A 19116-nucleotide genomic window follows, 5' to 3' on the forward strand; every position below is an offset into this window, starting at 1 on the left:
TACATGTCACTCCTCCTTCCCTAAGGCTGCCTGATAGATGCTAAGATGTTATTTCTTTCCATGTCCTGAACATGGAGAGAAACATTACAGAGGGAAATTCACTTCACACATTATATTAATGGCATTATACCACTCAGTAGTTTATAAAATGAAGGCATGCCTGCTGTGATTTGAAAGTCTTTCCTAACACTCGTGTTGCTTGATGGCATTAAGCCGAGCAAAGCCTTGAGCGTGAGAATGCTGGTGAACATGTGAGCCTACTTCATGCGTGTGTGTGCTAAAGACATGGGATAGGGAGTCAAATGAGGTGCTTAGCGATCCTTAAGGTATGATGTTGCTTTTCTACTGAGTTTGGGATGTGGTACTACTTCCTCTCATGAAATGCCTGTTGCTCATATTGCTTTGAGGATAGGAAAGTCTATCCTATACTTGTCCACTATGGCATTTTGGAAGCAGAAACTTGTTCTGACTTCATAGGTTCAAAGCTGTGGGAAATTTGCATATTTTCATCCTTTGCATATTTAGTAATGTTCATGAGAGAGGAAAGGGAAGCTACATAAGAGGCAGTTTTACAGAGAGAGGAGGCAGTTTTACCAGGGCAGTAATAGAGAGATGGGTTACAGAGAGAGAACTCAGGTAAAGACAGTGTGAGCCAGAAAATGAAAAGAAGGCAGAAGATTAGAGCAGATGGCTGAGTTAGTTTGAGGCCAAGCAGAGCAATTCTGGGAGAGAGAAGCCAGATTAAATCAGCTGGGAGAAGAGTTTGAGCCAGAAGAGCTGAGTTGAACCAGCCAGGCCAGAGTTCAGAAAGAGCAAGTAAGGGTGAGCTCATTAAGCAATAAGTCTCAGCGGCTGAAAACATTTTAGGCCTCGGATAAATTGTATTGAGGCCAGGAGCTTCCAATACTAGGCCTAGGTTAGCAGAAGGAGGCAGTGAGCCTCCTAGACAACAATTGAGCCAGGAGAATAAAAGCTACTTTTACACACCGTCACCATTGAACCTCTCATGGACTGCAGATACTAGTTCTGTTTTGTATACTGTCAAAGTGTCTGAAGATGGGAACGCTGTTATGTCTTGTACAACCACTCTTAATTCTGAGATCTTCAGAGGACACTGCTGAAGTCTGGGGGTTGGGTGGTTTTTATATGAGAGATTAGAATCGAATTAGGCAGAAAGGCCCATATCCATAATCTGAACACGTAGAGGGGTGAAGGCAGGAGGAGGACTATCTGGTTTCTATAGAAAAGTGGGACTATCTAACTTATGTACTGAAATAACTGTCACAGCCCACGAGAATTAAAGAGTAATTTAGAGTAACTCGGACAATTGGAGGAATGACAGAAAAAAATCTATAGAGTCCTCAGGCAAGCAGACCATTTAGAAATGTATAGCTAGCCATGTCTAAGGATTTCTAGATAGTTCCTAGTGCTTTGTGCACCAATCTTCAGATTCTTTTTATCATAAGAGGAAATGTAGGGGTTTACCTAGGACACCACAGAAGCACTATACGTCTCTTTGTGATCTCTGACAAATCCTGGAGAATGGAATAGTTAGCAAAGAAAACTTCTTGTGGAAGAGACAAGTAATCCAGTCACCTAGTGGAACACTGGCTAACTCTGACACACCTGCATTTTGTTTGTCACACTTTATGATTCTTATGGATTGAGTAAGGTAGACTGACTTGGTAACACAAGTGTCCACCCCCACACGAATCATGCCTATTGTGCAAATCTAAGAGGAGGAAGGTGGCTGTCTCTGGCTTAGGTTTTTACATCCATCATCCACACTTCCCATGGATTATAAGCATCCTTAGGCATTGGGGGAATGCATTTTGTACACTAATACTCCTGGTTGGTTTAATCTTATGCAATCTGTTTTTCATTATTGATGAATCTCTTACAGATTCCTAATATCTCTTTCTTTGTTGAATTTTATGTGCCAATCAAACTACTTTGATCAATTTTGATGACTACGTAAGGATTAGATAAATTATAGGGGAACTTTTAGAAAAATAATTTCCTGCATGATACACACATTCATACACGAATCTTAAGCTATAAATGACAAAACATCATAAAGGTCTCACATAGGATTTGTTTTATGTAATGAAGGGAGGACTAGACACTACAACCTCAAGGGATATGTAAATCATATTGTTCAGTTTATTATATAGATGAATTATGTTGAGTATCCTTTAGGTCAATAGGCACTTGATAGTATACTTAGGTGCAGAGGAACTATTGTAGGACTTTTGATAATGTAACCCTTAAAAATAAATCCTATCTCTCCTTTCTGGAACTTACCGTACAGTGTGTAAGACAAACCCCTAAAGAAGTAACTACTATAACACTTATTATGTTAGAGAAGATATTCAAGTATGATACTGGGGAGGAGATAGGAGCTATTGAGAAATGTGCATCAATTCTAATTGTGAGAAGCCTGTCAAAAATCATAGCAATTAAGTAAATAAGTAATTAAGGCTATAATATACTATTTGCTAAGTAATATTTACAGTACTTTTATGTGTAAACATCTTATAAAAACATAAGTAATATTCAAATGACCAATCACAAGGAATTAATTTTATAATAATTTTCTTTCAATAGCACTCTCTGCTATGACATTCTGTGAGTAATTTGCATGGGAAGAAAGAAGAAAGGATGGCCATTACACATAGCTCTGTGGCAGAAGTGTTATTTCTATACCATATAATTTACATATGGTTTAATGTATATGTATGTATGTATAACGTATTGCATATGTTATATTTACATATAGTATAATGAATCTACGATTGGATTTCTCAATACCACCTTTATATTATAGTCCCTTGGGAGACAGTGGGTGTAGAAATAAAAAAGGAAAAGAAAGAAGAAATTTCTTCTGGTCCTTACCCCAAGCCTATGATAAATTCAGAATCTCTGAGGGTGGAATCCAGAAATCAACCTTGGAAAACAAGTCTGCAAAAGTGAATGTGATGAGCCGGGCGTAGTGGCGCACGCCTTTAATCCCAGCACTCGGGAGGCAGAGGTGGGCAGATCGCTGTGAGTTCGAGGCCAGCCTGGTCTACAAAGTGAGTCCAGGACGGCCAAGGTTAACACAGAGAGACCCTGTCTCGAAAAACAAAAACAAAAACAAACAAACAAAAAAAAAGTGAACGTGATGCTTTTTTCACCACATACCATGATAGCATTTCTCACACTTTGTTGCACATGCAAATCATCATGGTCGCTTGCTGAAACAGGTTCATGTTCCTCAACCCACAGATCACTGGGGACAGAGCTAAGCTGTTTGCATCTCCAACAATCCCTAAGATCCTCCTGTATTACCCATGTCTGATCTCCCATTTGAGTACTGTTTGTCTGCACTATGGCTTCTAAGGTCATCCTAAGCATAGGCAGAGGAGCCAGACGCCTAGCTGTGGCTGCTCAAATTTTTGGTCTGTGGGCCTCAGAGTCTAGGCAGAGGTGTTAAATCTCAGACTTGATGATTCCAATCCTCCTGTTAAGAGGATCTCACTGTAAGAAGCATGTGCAATGAAGGTTGAGAATCTCTGCCCTTATTCTCAATTTTGTTAGAATCACCTGTGGATTTTTACTATTAAGCTATATATGTACTTACCTCAGAATGCCTCCTTTAAGATCTTTTTTCCTGAGTGTTATGAATACTTTGAAAATTTCTTGGTAACCTGCTATCCTTCCTCTGAGTGTCACCAGGTCTCCCCCTCCAGGGGACATGGTCAAATGTGAGGCACCAGAGTATGTGAGAAAGTCATACCCCACTCTCCACTCAACTGTGGAGAAAGTTCTGACCATTTATAATTGTTTAATGATCCTTCTTGCTGCATGTAGCTCATTTTACATATGTGTAATAATACAAATTTATATGTAAAAGTAAAAAAAAATAAAAAAGAATTCAATGAAAAAAAAAAAAAGAAAAGAAAATTTCTACCATGTATTTTGACCATATCCCACACCAACTATTCTCAGATCCAGCTCTTTCTCCCTTTAAGAAAGGACTCACAACTTAGGTCTAGAAAAGCCACTGACCATTTAACTATCTATCTTTATTTTTAATTTTTTATTAATTTATTCTTATTACATCTCAATGGTTATCCCATCCCTTGTATCCTCCCATTCTTCCCTCCCTCCCATTTTCCCCTTATTCCCCTCCCCTATGACTGTTCCTGAGGGGGACTTCCTCCCCCTGTATGTGTTCATAGGGTATCAAGTCTCTTCTTGGTAACCTGCTGTCCTTTCTCTCAGTGTAGGAACTCAGAAGATAATTCTGATAGAAGTGCATACAATGGAAGGCTGGCTTCTAAAGTTTCAGAGGGAAATCTGAAAGTCCCTTAAAGACTCTTTTGGGCCCATTCAATATTTTGAATTAACAATCTGTGGTTTTGGTGATCTAGGGCTAAAGAATTGGCTCTGATTAATAAGAAACCAGAACTACTGAGGTTAAAACCTTTGCTTTGCTGGGGCAATGGATACTGGTCCAGTAAATCTGAAGTAGCCGCTGTAAGTAAAAAGAGATGAACATCATTGAAAGAAAATGTTATAGGAAGTTTTTCTTCGGGGTTAGCATACAGAAGCTGAGTTCCAGAGGGCCAAGGTCATAGCTTGTACTGTCAGCCCAACTTGATAACAGGTAAGATTCACCCAGTGGTCCTCCATTTGAAGGCATGAAGTGGTCATGGAAAGCAGCTGAGGCTTGCCACTGTGAGAGGTCAGGAGGTCATCAGTGAAGGGGCAGCTCAGTTAGAGCATAGACACCGGTATTTGTGAGATGACAAAACCATGATGACTACAAGGGACAGCAGCAGTGGTAGAGTGACTGTCTAAACCCCTTGGAATCAAGGATTCCGAGTGCATCTCGGAACCATGACCCTGACATTACACTGTTGTGGTGTGGCCTTGCTTTGATTTGATTGTGACTGTGCTCTGCTTCTTCCTTGCAGTAAGACATAATCAACTTGTCCTTTGTGTTTTGTGTTTACATAATCCCACAGTTGAGAGCCCTTGGATATTTTAGTGAGATTTCAGGTGTTTTAAAGAGACTAATTTTTTTAAGTGTTTAAAAATTTAAAGCCTGTGGGTTTTTTTTTAAAGTTTAGAATATGTTTTATATTGATATCTTATATTAATATTAGATCTTGAGCATGAACAGGAAATGAAAGGTTAGTATTAGATAGTGAGGTGTGTGTGATCAATAAAATGTCAATTGTCCTCTTCTGTCAACTTGAAACAAGCTAGAATTAGCTGAGAGCAAACCACAACTGAGAAAATACCTCAATAAGATTGTTCTGTTGGCAAATCTATGGGTATTTTCTTAATTAGTGATGGATCCTGTGTAGCTCAGTCCACTGCCGGTAGAGCTGTTTCTGCGCAGGTGGTCTTGGGTTGGAGAAGAAAGCAAGTAGAGCAAGGCATGAGGAGCAAGCCAGTAATCAACATTGCTCCATGACCTCAGCTTCAGTTCCTGCCTCTATGTTTCTGCCTTGAGTTCTTGCCCAGACTTTTCTCAGTGACAGACTGTGACCTGTGAGTAGAAGAACAAATAAATATTTTCTTCCTCAAGTTGCTTTTGGTAGTAAAAATAGACACCCAACAGTAATAGCCACCTAACCAGACAGGTGGCTTGATTTTCTGGACAGCAAAGTTTGAAAATCACTTCTCTAGACAATATCCCTTGATGCTACACAGCTTGCTCTATTCTAATCTCCTGTTTTGTCACATGTCCATGTTTCTAAATATACCTGCATGTGTAGTAAATATGCCTCAACTACAAATCACCATGAGAAGATATAAATTGATTACCAGTCATTCACTTGTTACTCTTAACATAACTTTATTAAGGTCTGAGTTCACAAAGGGGAATAATTATTAAAGGAACTTAGGGTGATTAAAGTGATTGTTAATTTAAAATATGGAGTACTTATCACAGACTAAGCTGGATGCAAGCTTGGAGGGTTGATGGTGGGATGAAGGTGTGACTGGTTATTTCCTGTTAGACCAAGAGGCAGAACATCACACCAAACATCTTAGTACCTGGAAGAGCTTAGATAAGCATGACAATAAATAAGTCATTAAAAGATAAGGCAATTCCTTTTAAGAAATGACCATGGGAGGATGGAGAAAGACTCCAACAAGTAAGAGCGCTGGTTGTTCCTACAAAGGACCCATATGGCTACTTACAACCATCTGCAACTCCAGTTCCAAGGGATCCAATGTCCTTTTTGGACTCCAAAGGCACCAAGCAAACAAGTGTTTCACATACAGGTAAAGCATCCATACATATAAAGTGAATGAATCTTGACAAAATGAAGATGGAAATAGTTAGTGCATAATTAGGAAATTATAATCAATTAAATTCACATTAATTCCGTGATTATTATATATGTGGTAAGTGAAGAAGATGTTAAAGACCATTAAAGGATACTGCCTATCTTTCATATGATCATTGAGAAAAGTCATTTCCAGATACTTGGGAATATTTTATCTGTTGACATTATGACAGCAGTACAACAGTAAACACTGACTCATTATTTCATTCAGCTTATTTCTAGAAGGATGATCCGCATAAAAGTATGAGTTAGTATCATTTTGATAAATATCTTATCTGAGAACATAGGCTTAAGGTTGTTGGATTTTTATGTTTTAAAGCTCTAGCATTAAGATGGACTGGTTTTAGGTGGAGATGGAATACAATGAAATGTCAGAATATCTTAGGTAATCTATTACCTTGAGACAGAAACTAAGTCATAATTAAGGACAGCAGGAGTCCCGTGGCTAAAAGTTAAGGCTTTTAATACTTACCAGTACTTGTCTTCAAAATCTCATACACTCCCACAAACAAATCCAAAAGCTGAAAGAAGGTGTGCTTTTCTTTAAGTCCTTTGAGCATGAATGTTTATTATATAAATTATTAAATGACACTGAAATTCTTATACAAGCATTGAATATATGTAACTTATATTCAATCCCATTGTACTTTTAATCTTGCTTTTTGATGAATAATTATGAGAAACAACATCCATCTAATTTAAACTATTGCTTTTTATTATAATTACACGGGAGCACAAATAAATAAGCACAAAATATCATAAAATATTGTCAATGCACTAGAGAGAAATCAATTTGTTTTCAAACAACATCTGGTTACTTCAGTAGTATCAAAGTACATATATAATTACATATTACCTAAAAAATCAAGTACAAAAATTAAGAGACATTAAAACATCAGTGTTTATATTATTATGTATATAGAAATGCCTAGGAATACATGAATAGAGAAATCTGTTATCTAATGCTTGTTTGCACAAATATTCAGGCACATACCTGACATTGCTAATGAATTATGAAAAATGCAACATGACATTCAGAGTTTTAGATATGGTAAACATGTTAATGTTGGAATGGATGTTAAATGGTTTTCTTTAAAAACCCTGTCTTTTAAAAATGTAGTGTCATCACCCACTAAAAAACAGATTAGTTTATATTATTCTTCATAGCTATTTGTTTCAAATGTTTGAAAAGTCAAGAAAGTAAACATACAATTGCTAAATACGTAAACACGCTTTTAGTGCAAGATAACAAAAGTGTGACTGTACTGTGCTTTGATTCTGTTCATAATCACAGTGCACTTTACACAAATTGCTACACTATAAATGTTAAGTTCGAACAAAATAAGTGCATACTAAACATTGTCATATATATTATATACAGTATGTATTCTGTATCTGAGTGTGTACATGTTTAAATATAAATGCTTTTAGGGTGGGCAAACCCAGTTATATTTGGGAACAAATGAATGGTTTGAAAGATTATTCATATATTTTTAATTGAGATAAATTCAGCAATATTTTTTAAAAAATTTTTTCTCTTAGATCTGAAGCTTCATAATAATTAAAGAAAATTCAACCAGATATTTTGTAGATTATACAAATTTTGCTCCAATAAAATTCACCCAAATATGAGAGGGCTTTAAACCATCCAAACCCCAAGCCACAATGCCTACATTTAACACGATAAAACAGTGTTATCCTTTACTGATTTACACAGATAGCAGTACATATTGTAATGCACAGGTAGAAGCTTACATATACACATATGCTATACTTAGACATGAATTTAGTATATTTTAATCTTTTATTTTGACTATACACTTGACCAGAAAACAACAAGAATGCTGCGTATAAGCACTTAAAAACTGCCAAACATGTGAAATTGTGTATACTATTGAAAACAAGTGATTTTCAATTTTGAAAATATTAATGATTGCATAATTGATTTCCTCAATTGCAAAGACCACATCTATTTTTAATGTTCAATTCTAAGTGCTTATGAAAACTGTATAATTAAATGATATGATGAACTTATAAAAATGGATTTTTATCAAATTATCCACATTGTGCCATTAGCTAGTTAGTATCCTAAATCTGGAGTGTGTTGTAAGTATTCCTGTGCACCGTGTGTGTCATTTCTCTTTTACTTCCTTTTAAACTTAGGATACAATGCATGAGGAAACAATAGTCTATGTTAACTACATTCCCTTTCGTGTGAGACTTACAGCTCACCTCATATTTCTTACTCTATAAATCACAGGAATATTTGCTTTAGTTTCAACTGGAAACATGGTTAACTCACCAGATCTACGTTGGAACTCAGTGATAGTAAACTTGGACTTCTATGTGCATTGCTCTGTTGTCTTTATTAAAATAGTAACCAGCTGAGGTTTCTCGTATGTGTTCACTTTCTATTTAATTTGTTCAAAAGAATCAAAGCAAATTCTGGGTGTAGGCAAGACTACACCTATGTCAGGGTCTCTGTTTCCTAGAAGCATTCAAGTAAGAACTTGTCGCTTGTCAGCAGTTTAAACTTGTCACTGTTTTAAAAAGAGGTCTTATGTCCAAACAATTGTTTTGTAGTCAAAGCTGTATGCTTTATACAAGAGCATATTTTAAACTCTCTATGTTCGTTTTCCTTCCTCAATTATATGGCTGAAAGTTCACCCCTATTTGCACAAATGCATCACTTTTTACCTCAAACTTGTTTTCATAGCATGCAGAGGGAGATATTGGCAGTGTCTCTGTAAAGTGTGATTTTATTTTCACATAGCGCTGGCTTCTGCGATAGGAAAAACACAGTATTTTACTCTTTTCTTCCATCATTTCTAAGGAAATTTGTGTCTTCTCTACTAGGGAGTATTTCACACATAAAAGTGCCTTACTGACAGCCAATAAAATTCTGTTTCTACAACATTTGCTGCGAAAAGACTATTTGTCATGAGTATGAGTTCTTGTGGCTTGATAACCATGCCTTTAAATGATTTGTTCTTTGGCACTGCTAGAAATATGAGATTTATCATGTCATCATGTGCTGGCTGCAGGTTATCTTCTGACCAGAGTCATGCGGTGATGTGCCCTGATTTATTGCCACTAGAGAGTCAGCATGATTGTTGTCATTGTGCTAGTGACTCTTCTCACAACAAAGAGAAACTCTATACAAGGAGGAACTTGACTATAGAATATCTAATTGCCACAGTGGACAATTGGATATTGTATAGGCACAGAGTAACAGATCTGGAGTCAAATCCAAGGGAAGCCATTTTCCCAGATACTCCAAGTCTTTCTCATGTAGAGAGAGGGTTGGAGAAATAAATGGAAATGGTTACCTAAGTTCAAATTGTCAAAAAAGCTAACTCCTCCAAAAGTAATACATTTGAAAAAGGAGTGCGTGATGAGCTTGACAGAACACATGTGAATGGCTGAGTTCAACACAAATCATTTTAGTAGCTCTGTTTCCTTCTGGGCAAGTGACTAACATTAGCAATTATCTTCAGAGTGGTATGTGTAATCTATGTAAAAAACACACTTAGAAATATGCTTCCGACAGTTAAATGTCAAGAGAGGGCTCATCTTAGCTGCAATAGCCAGAATACAGCAGCACTAAGACCATAGAAGTATCAACCAATGGCTCCTTCTGTTTGATTGGCTTGAATATATGAGATCATAACAATTCAAATCAAGATAACTTGGGCCACAAACACATTTAATTTCAATTATGATTTTATCTTAAAATGTTTCCATCACTCTTAGATCTGTGCTGTATTGACTGTTGGGCTTGAGTTATAAATCTACATTGCTGGTGAAACATAGCAACACTATTTGCATGAGCTACTTAAGATCTCTCTGTGGCTTCCTGTATTTGTTATTTTGACTTTGTCACCATCTTACTTCTACAAGCAGAAGTTACAACTTCATAAGCATTTTATATATACAGATCTTCCACTGATTGTTCACACGCACGTGCACACACACACACACACACACACACACACACACACACACAATACATGCTCCCACTTTCCATTTTCCTTATTCTTTCAGAATTATAGTTGGACATCAAAATATACATTAATTATAAAACATTAAAAAATTATGTTATAACATTTCAAACTCTCTTCAAGGAACTATTACTAGACTTCTTTTTATCAATATAGATTACAAAAATTCCTTAACTTCTGTTATATTTGGTTTTATTGAGCAGCATGGAGCTATTGCTGTCAATACCCTTACAAGAAAAACTGCTATGATAATAACTTCAAACACACCTTTTCCTCTCAGAAATATAATACTAAATTGATTGTTACTAAAGAACCACATACTGTCAGTTTTAGGAAGCATAAATAGTAATTTAAATATACAAAATATATGTGATAGCTTCATTTTTATTTATCCATGGCAATATTTATTTTAAACTAACAAGTTACTTTTAAAAGATATATACCATATTTCTTAAATTAAATTTCTTAACTTAAATTTTACCACCACATAAAGTTGAGTTCACCCTATCCTTAATCCCCTGCAATTCCTGTTTCATCCTTAAAACAAAACAAAATAATTAAATGGTCACAATTCTTTGGTCATGGTGTCATAATCAGTAAGAATTGGTACAATAGTTATACACAGAAGATTATGACCCAAAGTGTAATAACTAGCTTTAAACGTTTGGCAAGAAATACGTTTCTATGAATGGACTTAAATTTTGAGGAAAGTTGGCATGGAGTATGCTAAAATATGCAAATTGGTATCGTTAAATGTTTATTTTTCTATTTATTGTGGGAAACTCGAGTCTGTGAATGTTACTTTAAAATATTATGTCTATGATGTCTCTGCTTCCACTTTCTTGAAAAGAGCCATGCTCTTAACGTTTTGATTTTTTTTTTTTTTTTGTCACTTCCAATGTCACAGTGAACCCTGGTCTCCTCCAATCAGATCAATTCTGCAAGGACACACATCCCTAGAAGTCATTTCTGAATGAAAGTTTGCTACTGGAATGTCCCAATATATCCTACTACCTTTCTCTGTAGTGAGACTGGCTAAGTGCAAAGGCTAGGGTATGAAAGAGATCCTTATGATGTCACTGTAGTAAGGAATGCAGTGCTTGTGTAACATGGACATTCAGACTGATGTCACACTTTCATTCATTTTTCCATCAATCCTTTACAAAAATCGAAAGCAGCAGATACTTTTTACAAACATGATATTCAACTTCTGTATTGCTAGCACCAGATCACATATTATGTGTTTGAATAGGACTTTTACCTACAAGTTATCATCCTATAGAAGCCAAATGTGGGCAGAAGGACAAAGACATTTTAAATGGAAAAATTAATAAGGAAAGGCATCCAGGGGTTACATATAAAAGAGATAACAAACCAGTTTATACCAAATTATATCATCTAGTAAACTTTTCTGATATCTCTGCAACTTAAATATGTATGATGAATATTATTTCAGGTGTCACCCATAAACGAGCAAAATATTTACAATTTAATATCTTCTGGATTCAAAATAATCCGGGATAAGTAAGTGTGCCTTAACTGCAAGGACAAACACATTTTATCTTGGGCTTGCCACAGTACACACAGATTCCTGTGCTATTCCACATCAACCAAGCAATATGTGTCAATTAATTATCACAAGACCACGTCAACCTCCCTTGTGTTGAGCAACGTGGGGCTCGTGCCAGCAGACGCTCATATGGCAGTATCCCAGAATACCGTTTGCTGTTTAGAATAGGGTGGAGGGCTGTACTTCTTGGCTCCTGCGTTCTTCTTCCAGCTGGGTAGGACTGGCATGCTATCCTGTTTGCAAAGGCCCTTTTCCGTTTTCTGTCTAGCCTTTATTTCCTTGCACAAGCAACGCTTTTTCTCAATCATCTCAAGCATTGTATGGTCTCCATGAAACCACTGCATGCATGCCACCTAGCAAAAAAGAAAGAGTGAATACAAAAGAAGAAGACGGAATGGAAGCAGATATTTTGCACTGTCCTAGAAGCTGGTTAGAAAACTGTCAGCTACTTCAATACTTAGTTTTTAATGTTTAAAGTGGATTAATAAAATATAGTAGTCCAACAAAGCAAAATAAAAGCATAGATGCTATGGGTAAACAATCTACTTAAACTGGTAAACATCATGACATGATTTAGTAACACGTTGGATATAAATATGTCTGAGAATATTTTTAAGTCCTCAGTAAGGTCAGTGACAGGACGCAATAAGTGAAGATGCTTGTTTCCAAGACTGATAAATCATCTCATATCTCTCTCTCTCTCTCTCTCTCTCTCTCTCTCTCTCTCACACACACACACACACACACACACACACACACACAACAAATAAGTAAATAAAAGTTTAAAACAAGACCACAATGTGGAAACAAAGTAACTTTTATTTTTCTAAACAATTTTCCAAATATTTACCACTTTTTACGTTGGTTCCATTGTGTTATTGTTCCCAATGTATCTAAATTCAAATATAAGAGCTATATTTTTCAATGACGGGTTTGAAAGTTGCTAAGGGCCATTTTCATTCCTGAAATATGTTTTATATACTTCCATTTGTTTCTACATAGAATTGAGAAAATGTATGTTAAATAATTCCACCAGCGGAAGTGACTCTGGGTGTGCACCACATGCTTTAGTCGATGCTCTAATACCCTTCTTCTGAGTTATTTTTTTTTTACTCTAGTTTTTATACATCAGCAAACATCTGATACTGAATCACTGCCCTTTACAAACATGCTGATAAATACTCTAATTAGGAAAAAATACAAAGAAGATTGTTCATCAAGTCAATTAGCTTAACAAAGAAGGGTCAGTGTGGGCTATAAGTTGGATCTACATTGCTACCGACATTGCCAGACAGCTGCACATTGCGCCCCAGCATACTGTGTTAATTGATAACACTCTTTGCAACCAAATTTGAAACAGAAAGATAGTAATGAGGTAAAGCCCATCATCAACCCAAGTAGGAAAGGCTACCTTTAATTGTTTAAGCAAATATCCCCTATGACTGGAAGGATGAAATAATACAAACAAAGTCACCACTTTTGGCATTATGTCTTTAGGGTGATATTTCAAACAAATCCTTATCTAAGTTTAATTCTACACCTGATGATATTGTAGTGCTTTAATAGCTTGATCCACTTCTTCCTTGCAAAAAAAAAATGATGTTCTAAAATAAACACTGTACATTGCCATGGTGCAGCGCATGCAGCTTCATGGGAAAACCTTTTCCATGCCGTAAAAGATAGCAGGGTAGTTGGAGACCATTCAACTCTACATGATTGAAAGATTGCCAATTTAAAGTAAGAGTGCACTGTAAAATATATTTACAAATATATGCAGTCTGGTGTATAGAATATTAGTATGTTAAATCTGCCATCAGCCATCTTTTCTTTCTTTTATAATCCAAGAGAGCAATCCAGGGATGAAATGAATGGCTGTACTATAGATTGTGATTCATGTGGGAAGATAAACCTCTTTTGTATTTATTATTTTAGAGGGAATTCTGAGATGAATGTTTAAATACCCACATTAAAAAAGCTACTGCTACTGCTGTGGGCATTTAAATATTAAAATTCCCCCCATATGGTTTTAAATATTATTTTTTACACTGGCATTATGATGTTAGGAAATCATGTAGTATTGGGGATCTATTAAGTTGTATATTTATCACTTACATGAAACATATGAAAAATACTGCCCATAAGACATTTAAAAGCCCTTATTTTTCCTTTAATCATAAAATCTCTTTATCTTGTTAAAACATAGTTTCAAAATCTCATTCTATCTCTCCCTAAGGTGAAAGAACTTTGGGGATAAAGTATTAAAATTAATTTAAAATTAGCCCACCAAATACATTCTTCTAGTTTAGTTATTTAACTGACCTTGTTTATTATAACAATCCAAATATGTTTCCTTTATGTACAGAGTAAAAAATATATAATGATAATTACATGTACTAAGAAATAATTATAAAAGAATTGTCGAGTTATTATGAATACACAGCTTTGGGCCAAGAACTTTTTAAAATGTGCATTGGTGTTTTGTCTGCATATATGTCTGTGTGAGGATGTCAGATCTTGGAGTTACAGACAGTTGTGAGGTGCCATGAGGGTTCTGGGAATTGAACCCGGGTCCTCTGGAAGAGCAGTCAGTGCCCTTAAGCGCTGGTCCATCTCTTTATCCCCTGGGGCGAGAATTTTATTAACATGACCCAATAGAGATGATATTTTTGAATAATAAATTCACAGAATGAAATCGAGTGAAGATTCCAATCATGGAGGTGAAATGACAATATTCCCTTCTGTGTGTGAGCTACACAGGAACACCTACACAGTGCAGTGGAGGGACGTGGCAGAACTGACCCTCCCTAAATTCTTGTGTTGAAATCCTAACCTTGATGGTCTTAAAAATGAGAACTTGGCAAGAGGCTGGGGAAGTTAGTTCTTGAATGGGACTGATGATCTTAAAAAAAAAAAAACACTCAAGAGATCTTTCTCCCTCCCACCAGGTGAAAACAGAGTGAGAAATGAGCCAATACAAGCTAGCTGAGGGAACTTCTACTAAGTTCCATGAATGTACCATGATGTTTGTCTTTCCGACCGCCTTTTGCATATGAATTACCATGCTTATAGAATTTTGTTATATTTCCTTATAGAAACCAAAATGCACAAGACATCTGCCATACTCCACCTTCAGGGGGTGTTCAACAGTTGTCAGTGACTTGCTAGCATGTATCGCTGCAATGGGAAACCATGATGGCCACACCTTCCATATCTTTCCTTCAGACCCGTGGCTCTGATCATGAAAAAAGCATCAGCTAAGCTTCACCCTAGAGACAGTCTACATACAAAGTGCCACAGCAGTAGTCCTGACACTCTGCCAAGGTCATCTGAAATGAGTAATCTTCCCTTAGACTTTCTTGCTGTCTAGACAAGGCTGAGAAGGCCTCTCTTGACTAATGGTAATTGCTGTGCATTTGTAGAAGGAACTAGGAAGCAGAAAAGAAAGACGTTGGATAAATGCTTAGGAAAATGGAATGAAGTGCAGCCTTAAGCTTATGATGTATCAATCTTGATACATTAATTGTGTTAAATAAATGATAGTACTGCAAGTTAGAAGCTATGTGGGAGACAATGAATGTGCATTTCTGTGAATCCCTGGCCATGCGTTTTAGGTTTTCTCTACATCTAAAACTTACAAGATGTTTAAAGTAAAAGGACCATCTTTCCAAATGCTCATTTAAACCCTCTCCTCTCTCTAAGATCACATGGTAAAATAACAAATTGGAAATTATTTGGTTAGGATCTTTCAAGTTGTGACACTGAAAAGTAGTGTATCTTTGAACTTTCTATGTACATTGTAAACTGGTATATAATTCACACAAATAGTATACATGTGATTATATATACTTAACACAATTTTATGTACATGTCATATACATAACTTGTACACCAATCAATTAATTACAAAAAACATTATTTTCACATGGTTGAAAGGCAATGGAATAATTCCCTTTCACCAAGGAATTATTTCACATTTTCACTACCCTAGTTACTTTTTAGGAAATTAAAACTAAGTACTTTCTGAGACTGAATATGTTTTCTTAAGAGAGAAGACAAATAACAACACTGTACAATAATAATTCTCTATACTATATGTTTGAAAAAATCCAAATGGGGAAATTATAAAACTAGAAAAGAACTATCCTGCAATAAGCATTTGGAACCTTTCAAGATCAAATAAATGATAAATAGAATGGATATAGATTATGTTTACCTCAATGGCCTTCCTAACTAGCACAGAATACCTTGGTTGATTATTTTTTTCCTCTTGCTGGGTGATCTATTTGTGATATCAAGGTATTGAAGCCACATACTGTTATTTTGTCTAAACTTTTTTGCTCAGCACTCTTTGTTTGTAAAATGTTCAGCTCATTTGTATTTACATGAGACTTTATATGTGTCATCAAATACTCAGCAGACAAAATGTAATGTTAAGGAAGTGCCTTCGTGGCTTTGCAAATGAGTTCTACAGTTAGTCTAAAGACTTGTCAATACTTAGTTTCTGAAACAGTAGACACCAAACTATTTTCATACAGCCACCAAGAAGATCTTTTTAAAAAAATATCTTTGGATCTTTAAACAAAACGCAAGTGGAAACTATTTGATAGCACATGGGAATCATGAAATAAAAATGACAGTAAGTATAATTCAAGATTTTTAGCACATGAACATGATTATTTGTTGGCCTACCATCCACAAAATGGGGTCATTGAGCCAGAGACTTTGTGGCTCACCACACATACAATATTAAGATCAAGGCCATTTGTAGAAATAAAAGATCACCCTAAAAAGGAAAATACAACAAGTTGATACAATAATAAATAATCACTATATTATGAAGAAAGCTAAAAGGCTAAGGAAATGCCTTGCTAGATGTATAAAGGCAGAGAGAGAAATGATTATCATGTGAACTAAACATAAGAAAACTAGTCAATGGCCACGTGTTGTTGTCATTATGACTGGTTACTGGAATGAGAAAAAAGTACAGTTAATCTCTGGCCATGCTTTCACTTTATAAATGTTTAGTTGAACCTTAAACTAAGCATGTATTCCACCTGTATGACAGAGGATGAGAAAGAGACAATATCAATATTGGTATTATGAAAGGCTTGTGAAACCAAATACAAAACATTGATTCACACAGGCTTATAATGGCTTTTATATAAAATTTACCTAAAGGATAAACCAGAGATGATGAGAAACAGATTTGTAACCAGAGTAGAAAGCTTATTTGGGTGTGTTGGCTGTACATTTTGCTGTCATATGCTTATAAGGAGAAGTAGAATGTTTTAATCATAAAGTTTCAAAAGTATAAATCTGGGCCTCGAGAGATGGCTCATTGGCTAAGAGCATTTGCAGTTCTTATAGAAAACCCAGATTCAGTTCTCTGTACACACGATGCACCTCACAATTGCCTTTAACTACACTTCTAAGGCATTCAATGTTTTCATCTGGCCTCCAAAGATGCCAGGCAAACATGTGATGCACACACACACACACACACACACACACACACACACACACACACACACACACACAAACACACACATGTACAAGCAGATATATATATATATATATATTTTTTTTTTAAAGTATAAATCCCAGGACACTAAGATGAGTGTATACCAGTGACCTGTTTCTTTTTACTTTCTTGAAGGCTATAATGAAACTATTTGAACTGATATCATGAACATTTGATACCAAAACAATCAGACAAATGTTTTAATGTCTTTCTCCTCAGGCTGATCAGAGGCGTTTGAATATGACATCATCAGTTTTGGACATAAAATATGATTGCTTCCTTGATTAAGTTATTTTAAGAACTGAAGATGAAATAGTTCTAGCCTTTAGAGTTCATTTTTTTGTTTTGATGGTATTTTTCATTTCAAAAAAAAAATCTAAGATAGGGTCTTACTGTGTAACACAGGCTGTCATGGTAGTTGGCATGTAGTCTTGGGTGTCTTTGTACTCTTGTTCTTCCTCAGCTTCCCAAGTGCTGGTGTTACAGGCAAGCATCAGCACATCTAAATATGTTTGGGCAGGTCCATGCCTGAGCCATGACCCGGAATTGTATTATTTATTCCCTATGTCTAAACTTGGTTTTATACTATGTTCACAAAAGTAGAGGCACACCTTCACTTCAGAGTTGTTGTCTGGTATGAAATCATGGCTACACCCTAATTCCTACTTCCCTCTTGTTTAATGTGAATATCCCCTTCGTATACAAAGTCAGGTCAGCTATTAGGTACACTCCAGACCTGCTGCACTTTAAAGCATTAAATCTTGTGTCCTGTTGGATTTGACATATCTGTGCTTGAAACACTTATGTAAATCTCAAATTGGCATTGCAGCTTTAAGTTAACGGCTAATGCACATTTTCTTTGCTGGTAAAATGAAGACAGTGTCTAATCCCTCATTTTCATGGCGCTGTTCTTTAATCACAGACAACGTCCCAAGTCACACAGAGGGATGGGGTTGCTTTCTACTTTCCAAGGTCTCCTAACCCAATACGCATCCCTCTTTAATAATGACCTTGCTGTTTAATTCAAACCTGTTTGTCTTTCTGTTTTCTTAGAAGATGGTATAAAATTTAAAAAAGATAAAGAAAATGATATGAAGTTTTAAGCCAGTATTTATTATATCTGGGAGTAGTTATTTAGGGGTTCAGTGACCACGCTTCTTTGTGAAATGAACATAGTAAGGCCTCATGTCCATTGAATGTAACAATGTACTGACTGCTCTACCATTAGTGTCACACTACATCGTCCCCTAGCTAGCTGTGATTAAAGCACCCCACATCAGCCATGTGCACACAGAGATACACCCATATGGTACTTATGTTATTCAGGACTTGCACAGCCAATGACATGGGAAAATGAAGTCAGCCAAACGTAAGGCCAAAACATTACAGGATTTTAAAATTAAATATACCTTAGGGAAGAGGTGAATATTTTGCTTTTCCTATTATCACCCTCCCATCCTCTTCACTATAATCAAGGTCATGATTAAAATTGCAATACTAGGTTCTCCTGGTAGGGACAAATCACCTCTTCAGTACTATGCCTCCTTCACCTTGTTCTAGATTCACACCAGCCCTGCGATCACTATTTTCTAGGTGAGAAAATGCAGTTTAGAAGCTCATAAAGATCTTTCATCAGCCTTCAGAGTAGCTTCCACACTGGGAGTGAGGACCCTACAT

At 36.1% G+C, this 19116-nt stretch overlaps 1 protein-coding gene across 2 annotated transcripts in view; it reads right to left on the minus strand.

The window, feature by feature from the left end:
• Window positions 1-7047: 7047 nt before the first annotated feature.
• Window positions 7048-19116, minus strand: part of NYAP2 (neuronal tyrosine-phosphorylated phosphoinositide-3-kinase adaptor 2) — a 242195-nt gene continuing 230126 nt past the window's right edge. For both annotated transcript variants that reach the window (XM_084780642.1, XM_084780643.1), the window contains exon 8: window positions 7048-12271. In XM_084780642.1, the coding sequence (XP_084636768.1) occupies window positions 12044-12271 (228 nt within the window). In that variant the 3' untranslated portion in view covers window positions 7048-12043. The remainder of the gene's footprint in view (window positions 12272-19116) is intronic.

The sequence above is a fragment of the Acomys minous genome (genome assembly GCF_964271855.1).
Source record: "Acomys minous genome assembly, chromosome: 4".
NCBI classification, from domain to species: Eukaryota; Metazoa; Chordata; class Mammalia; order Rodentia; family Muridae; genus Acomys; species Acomys minous.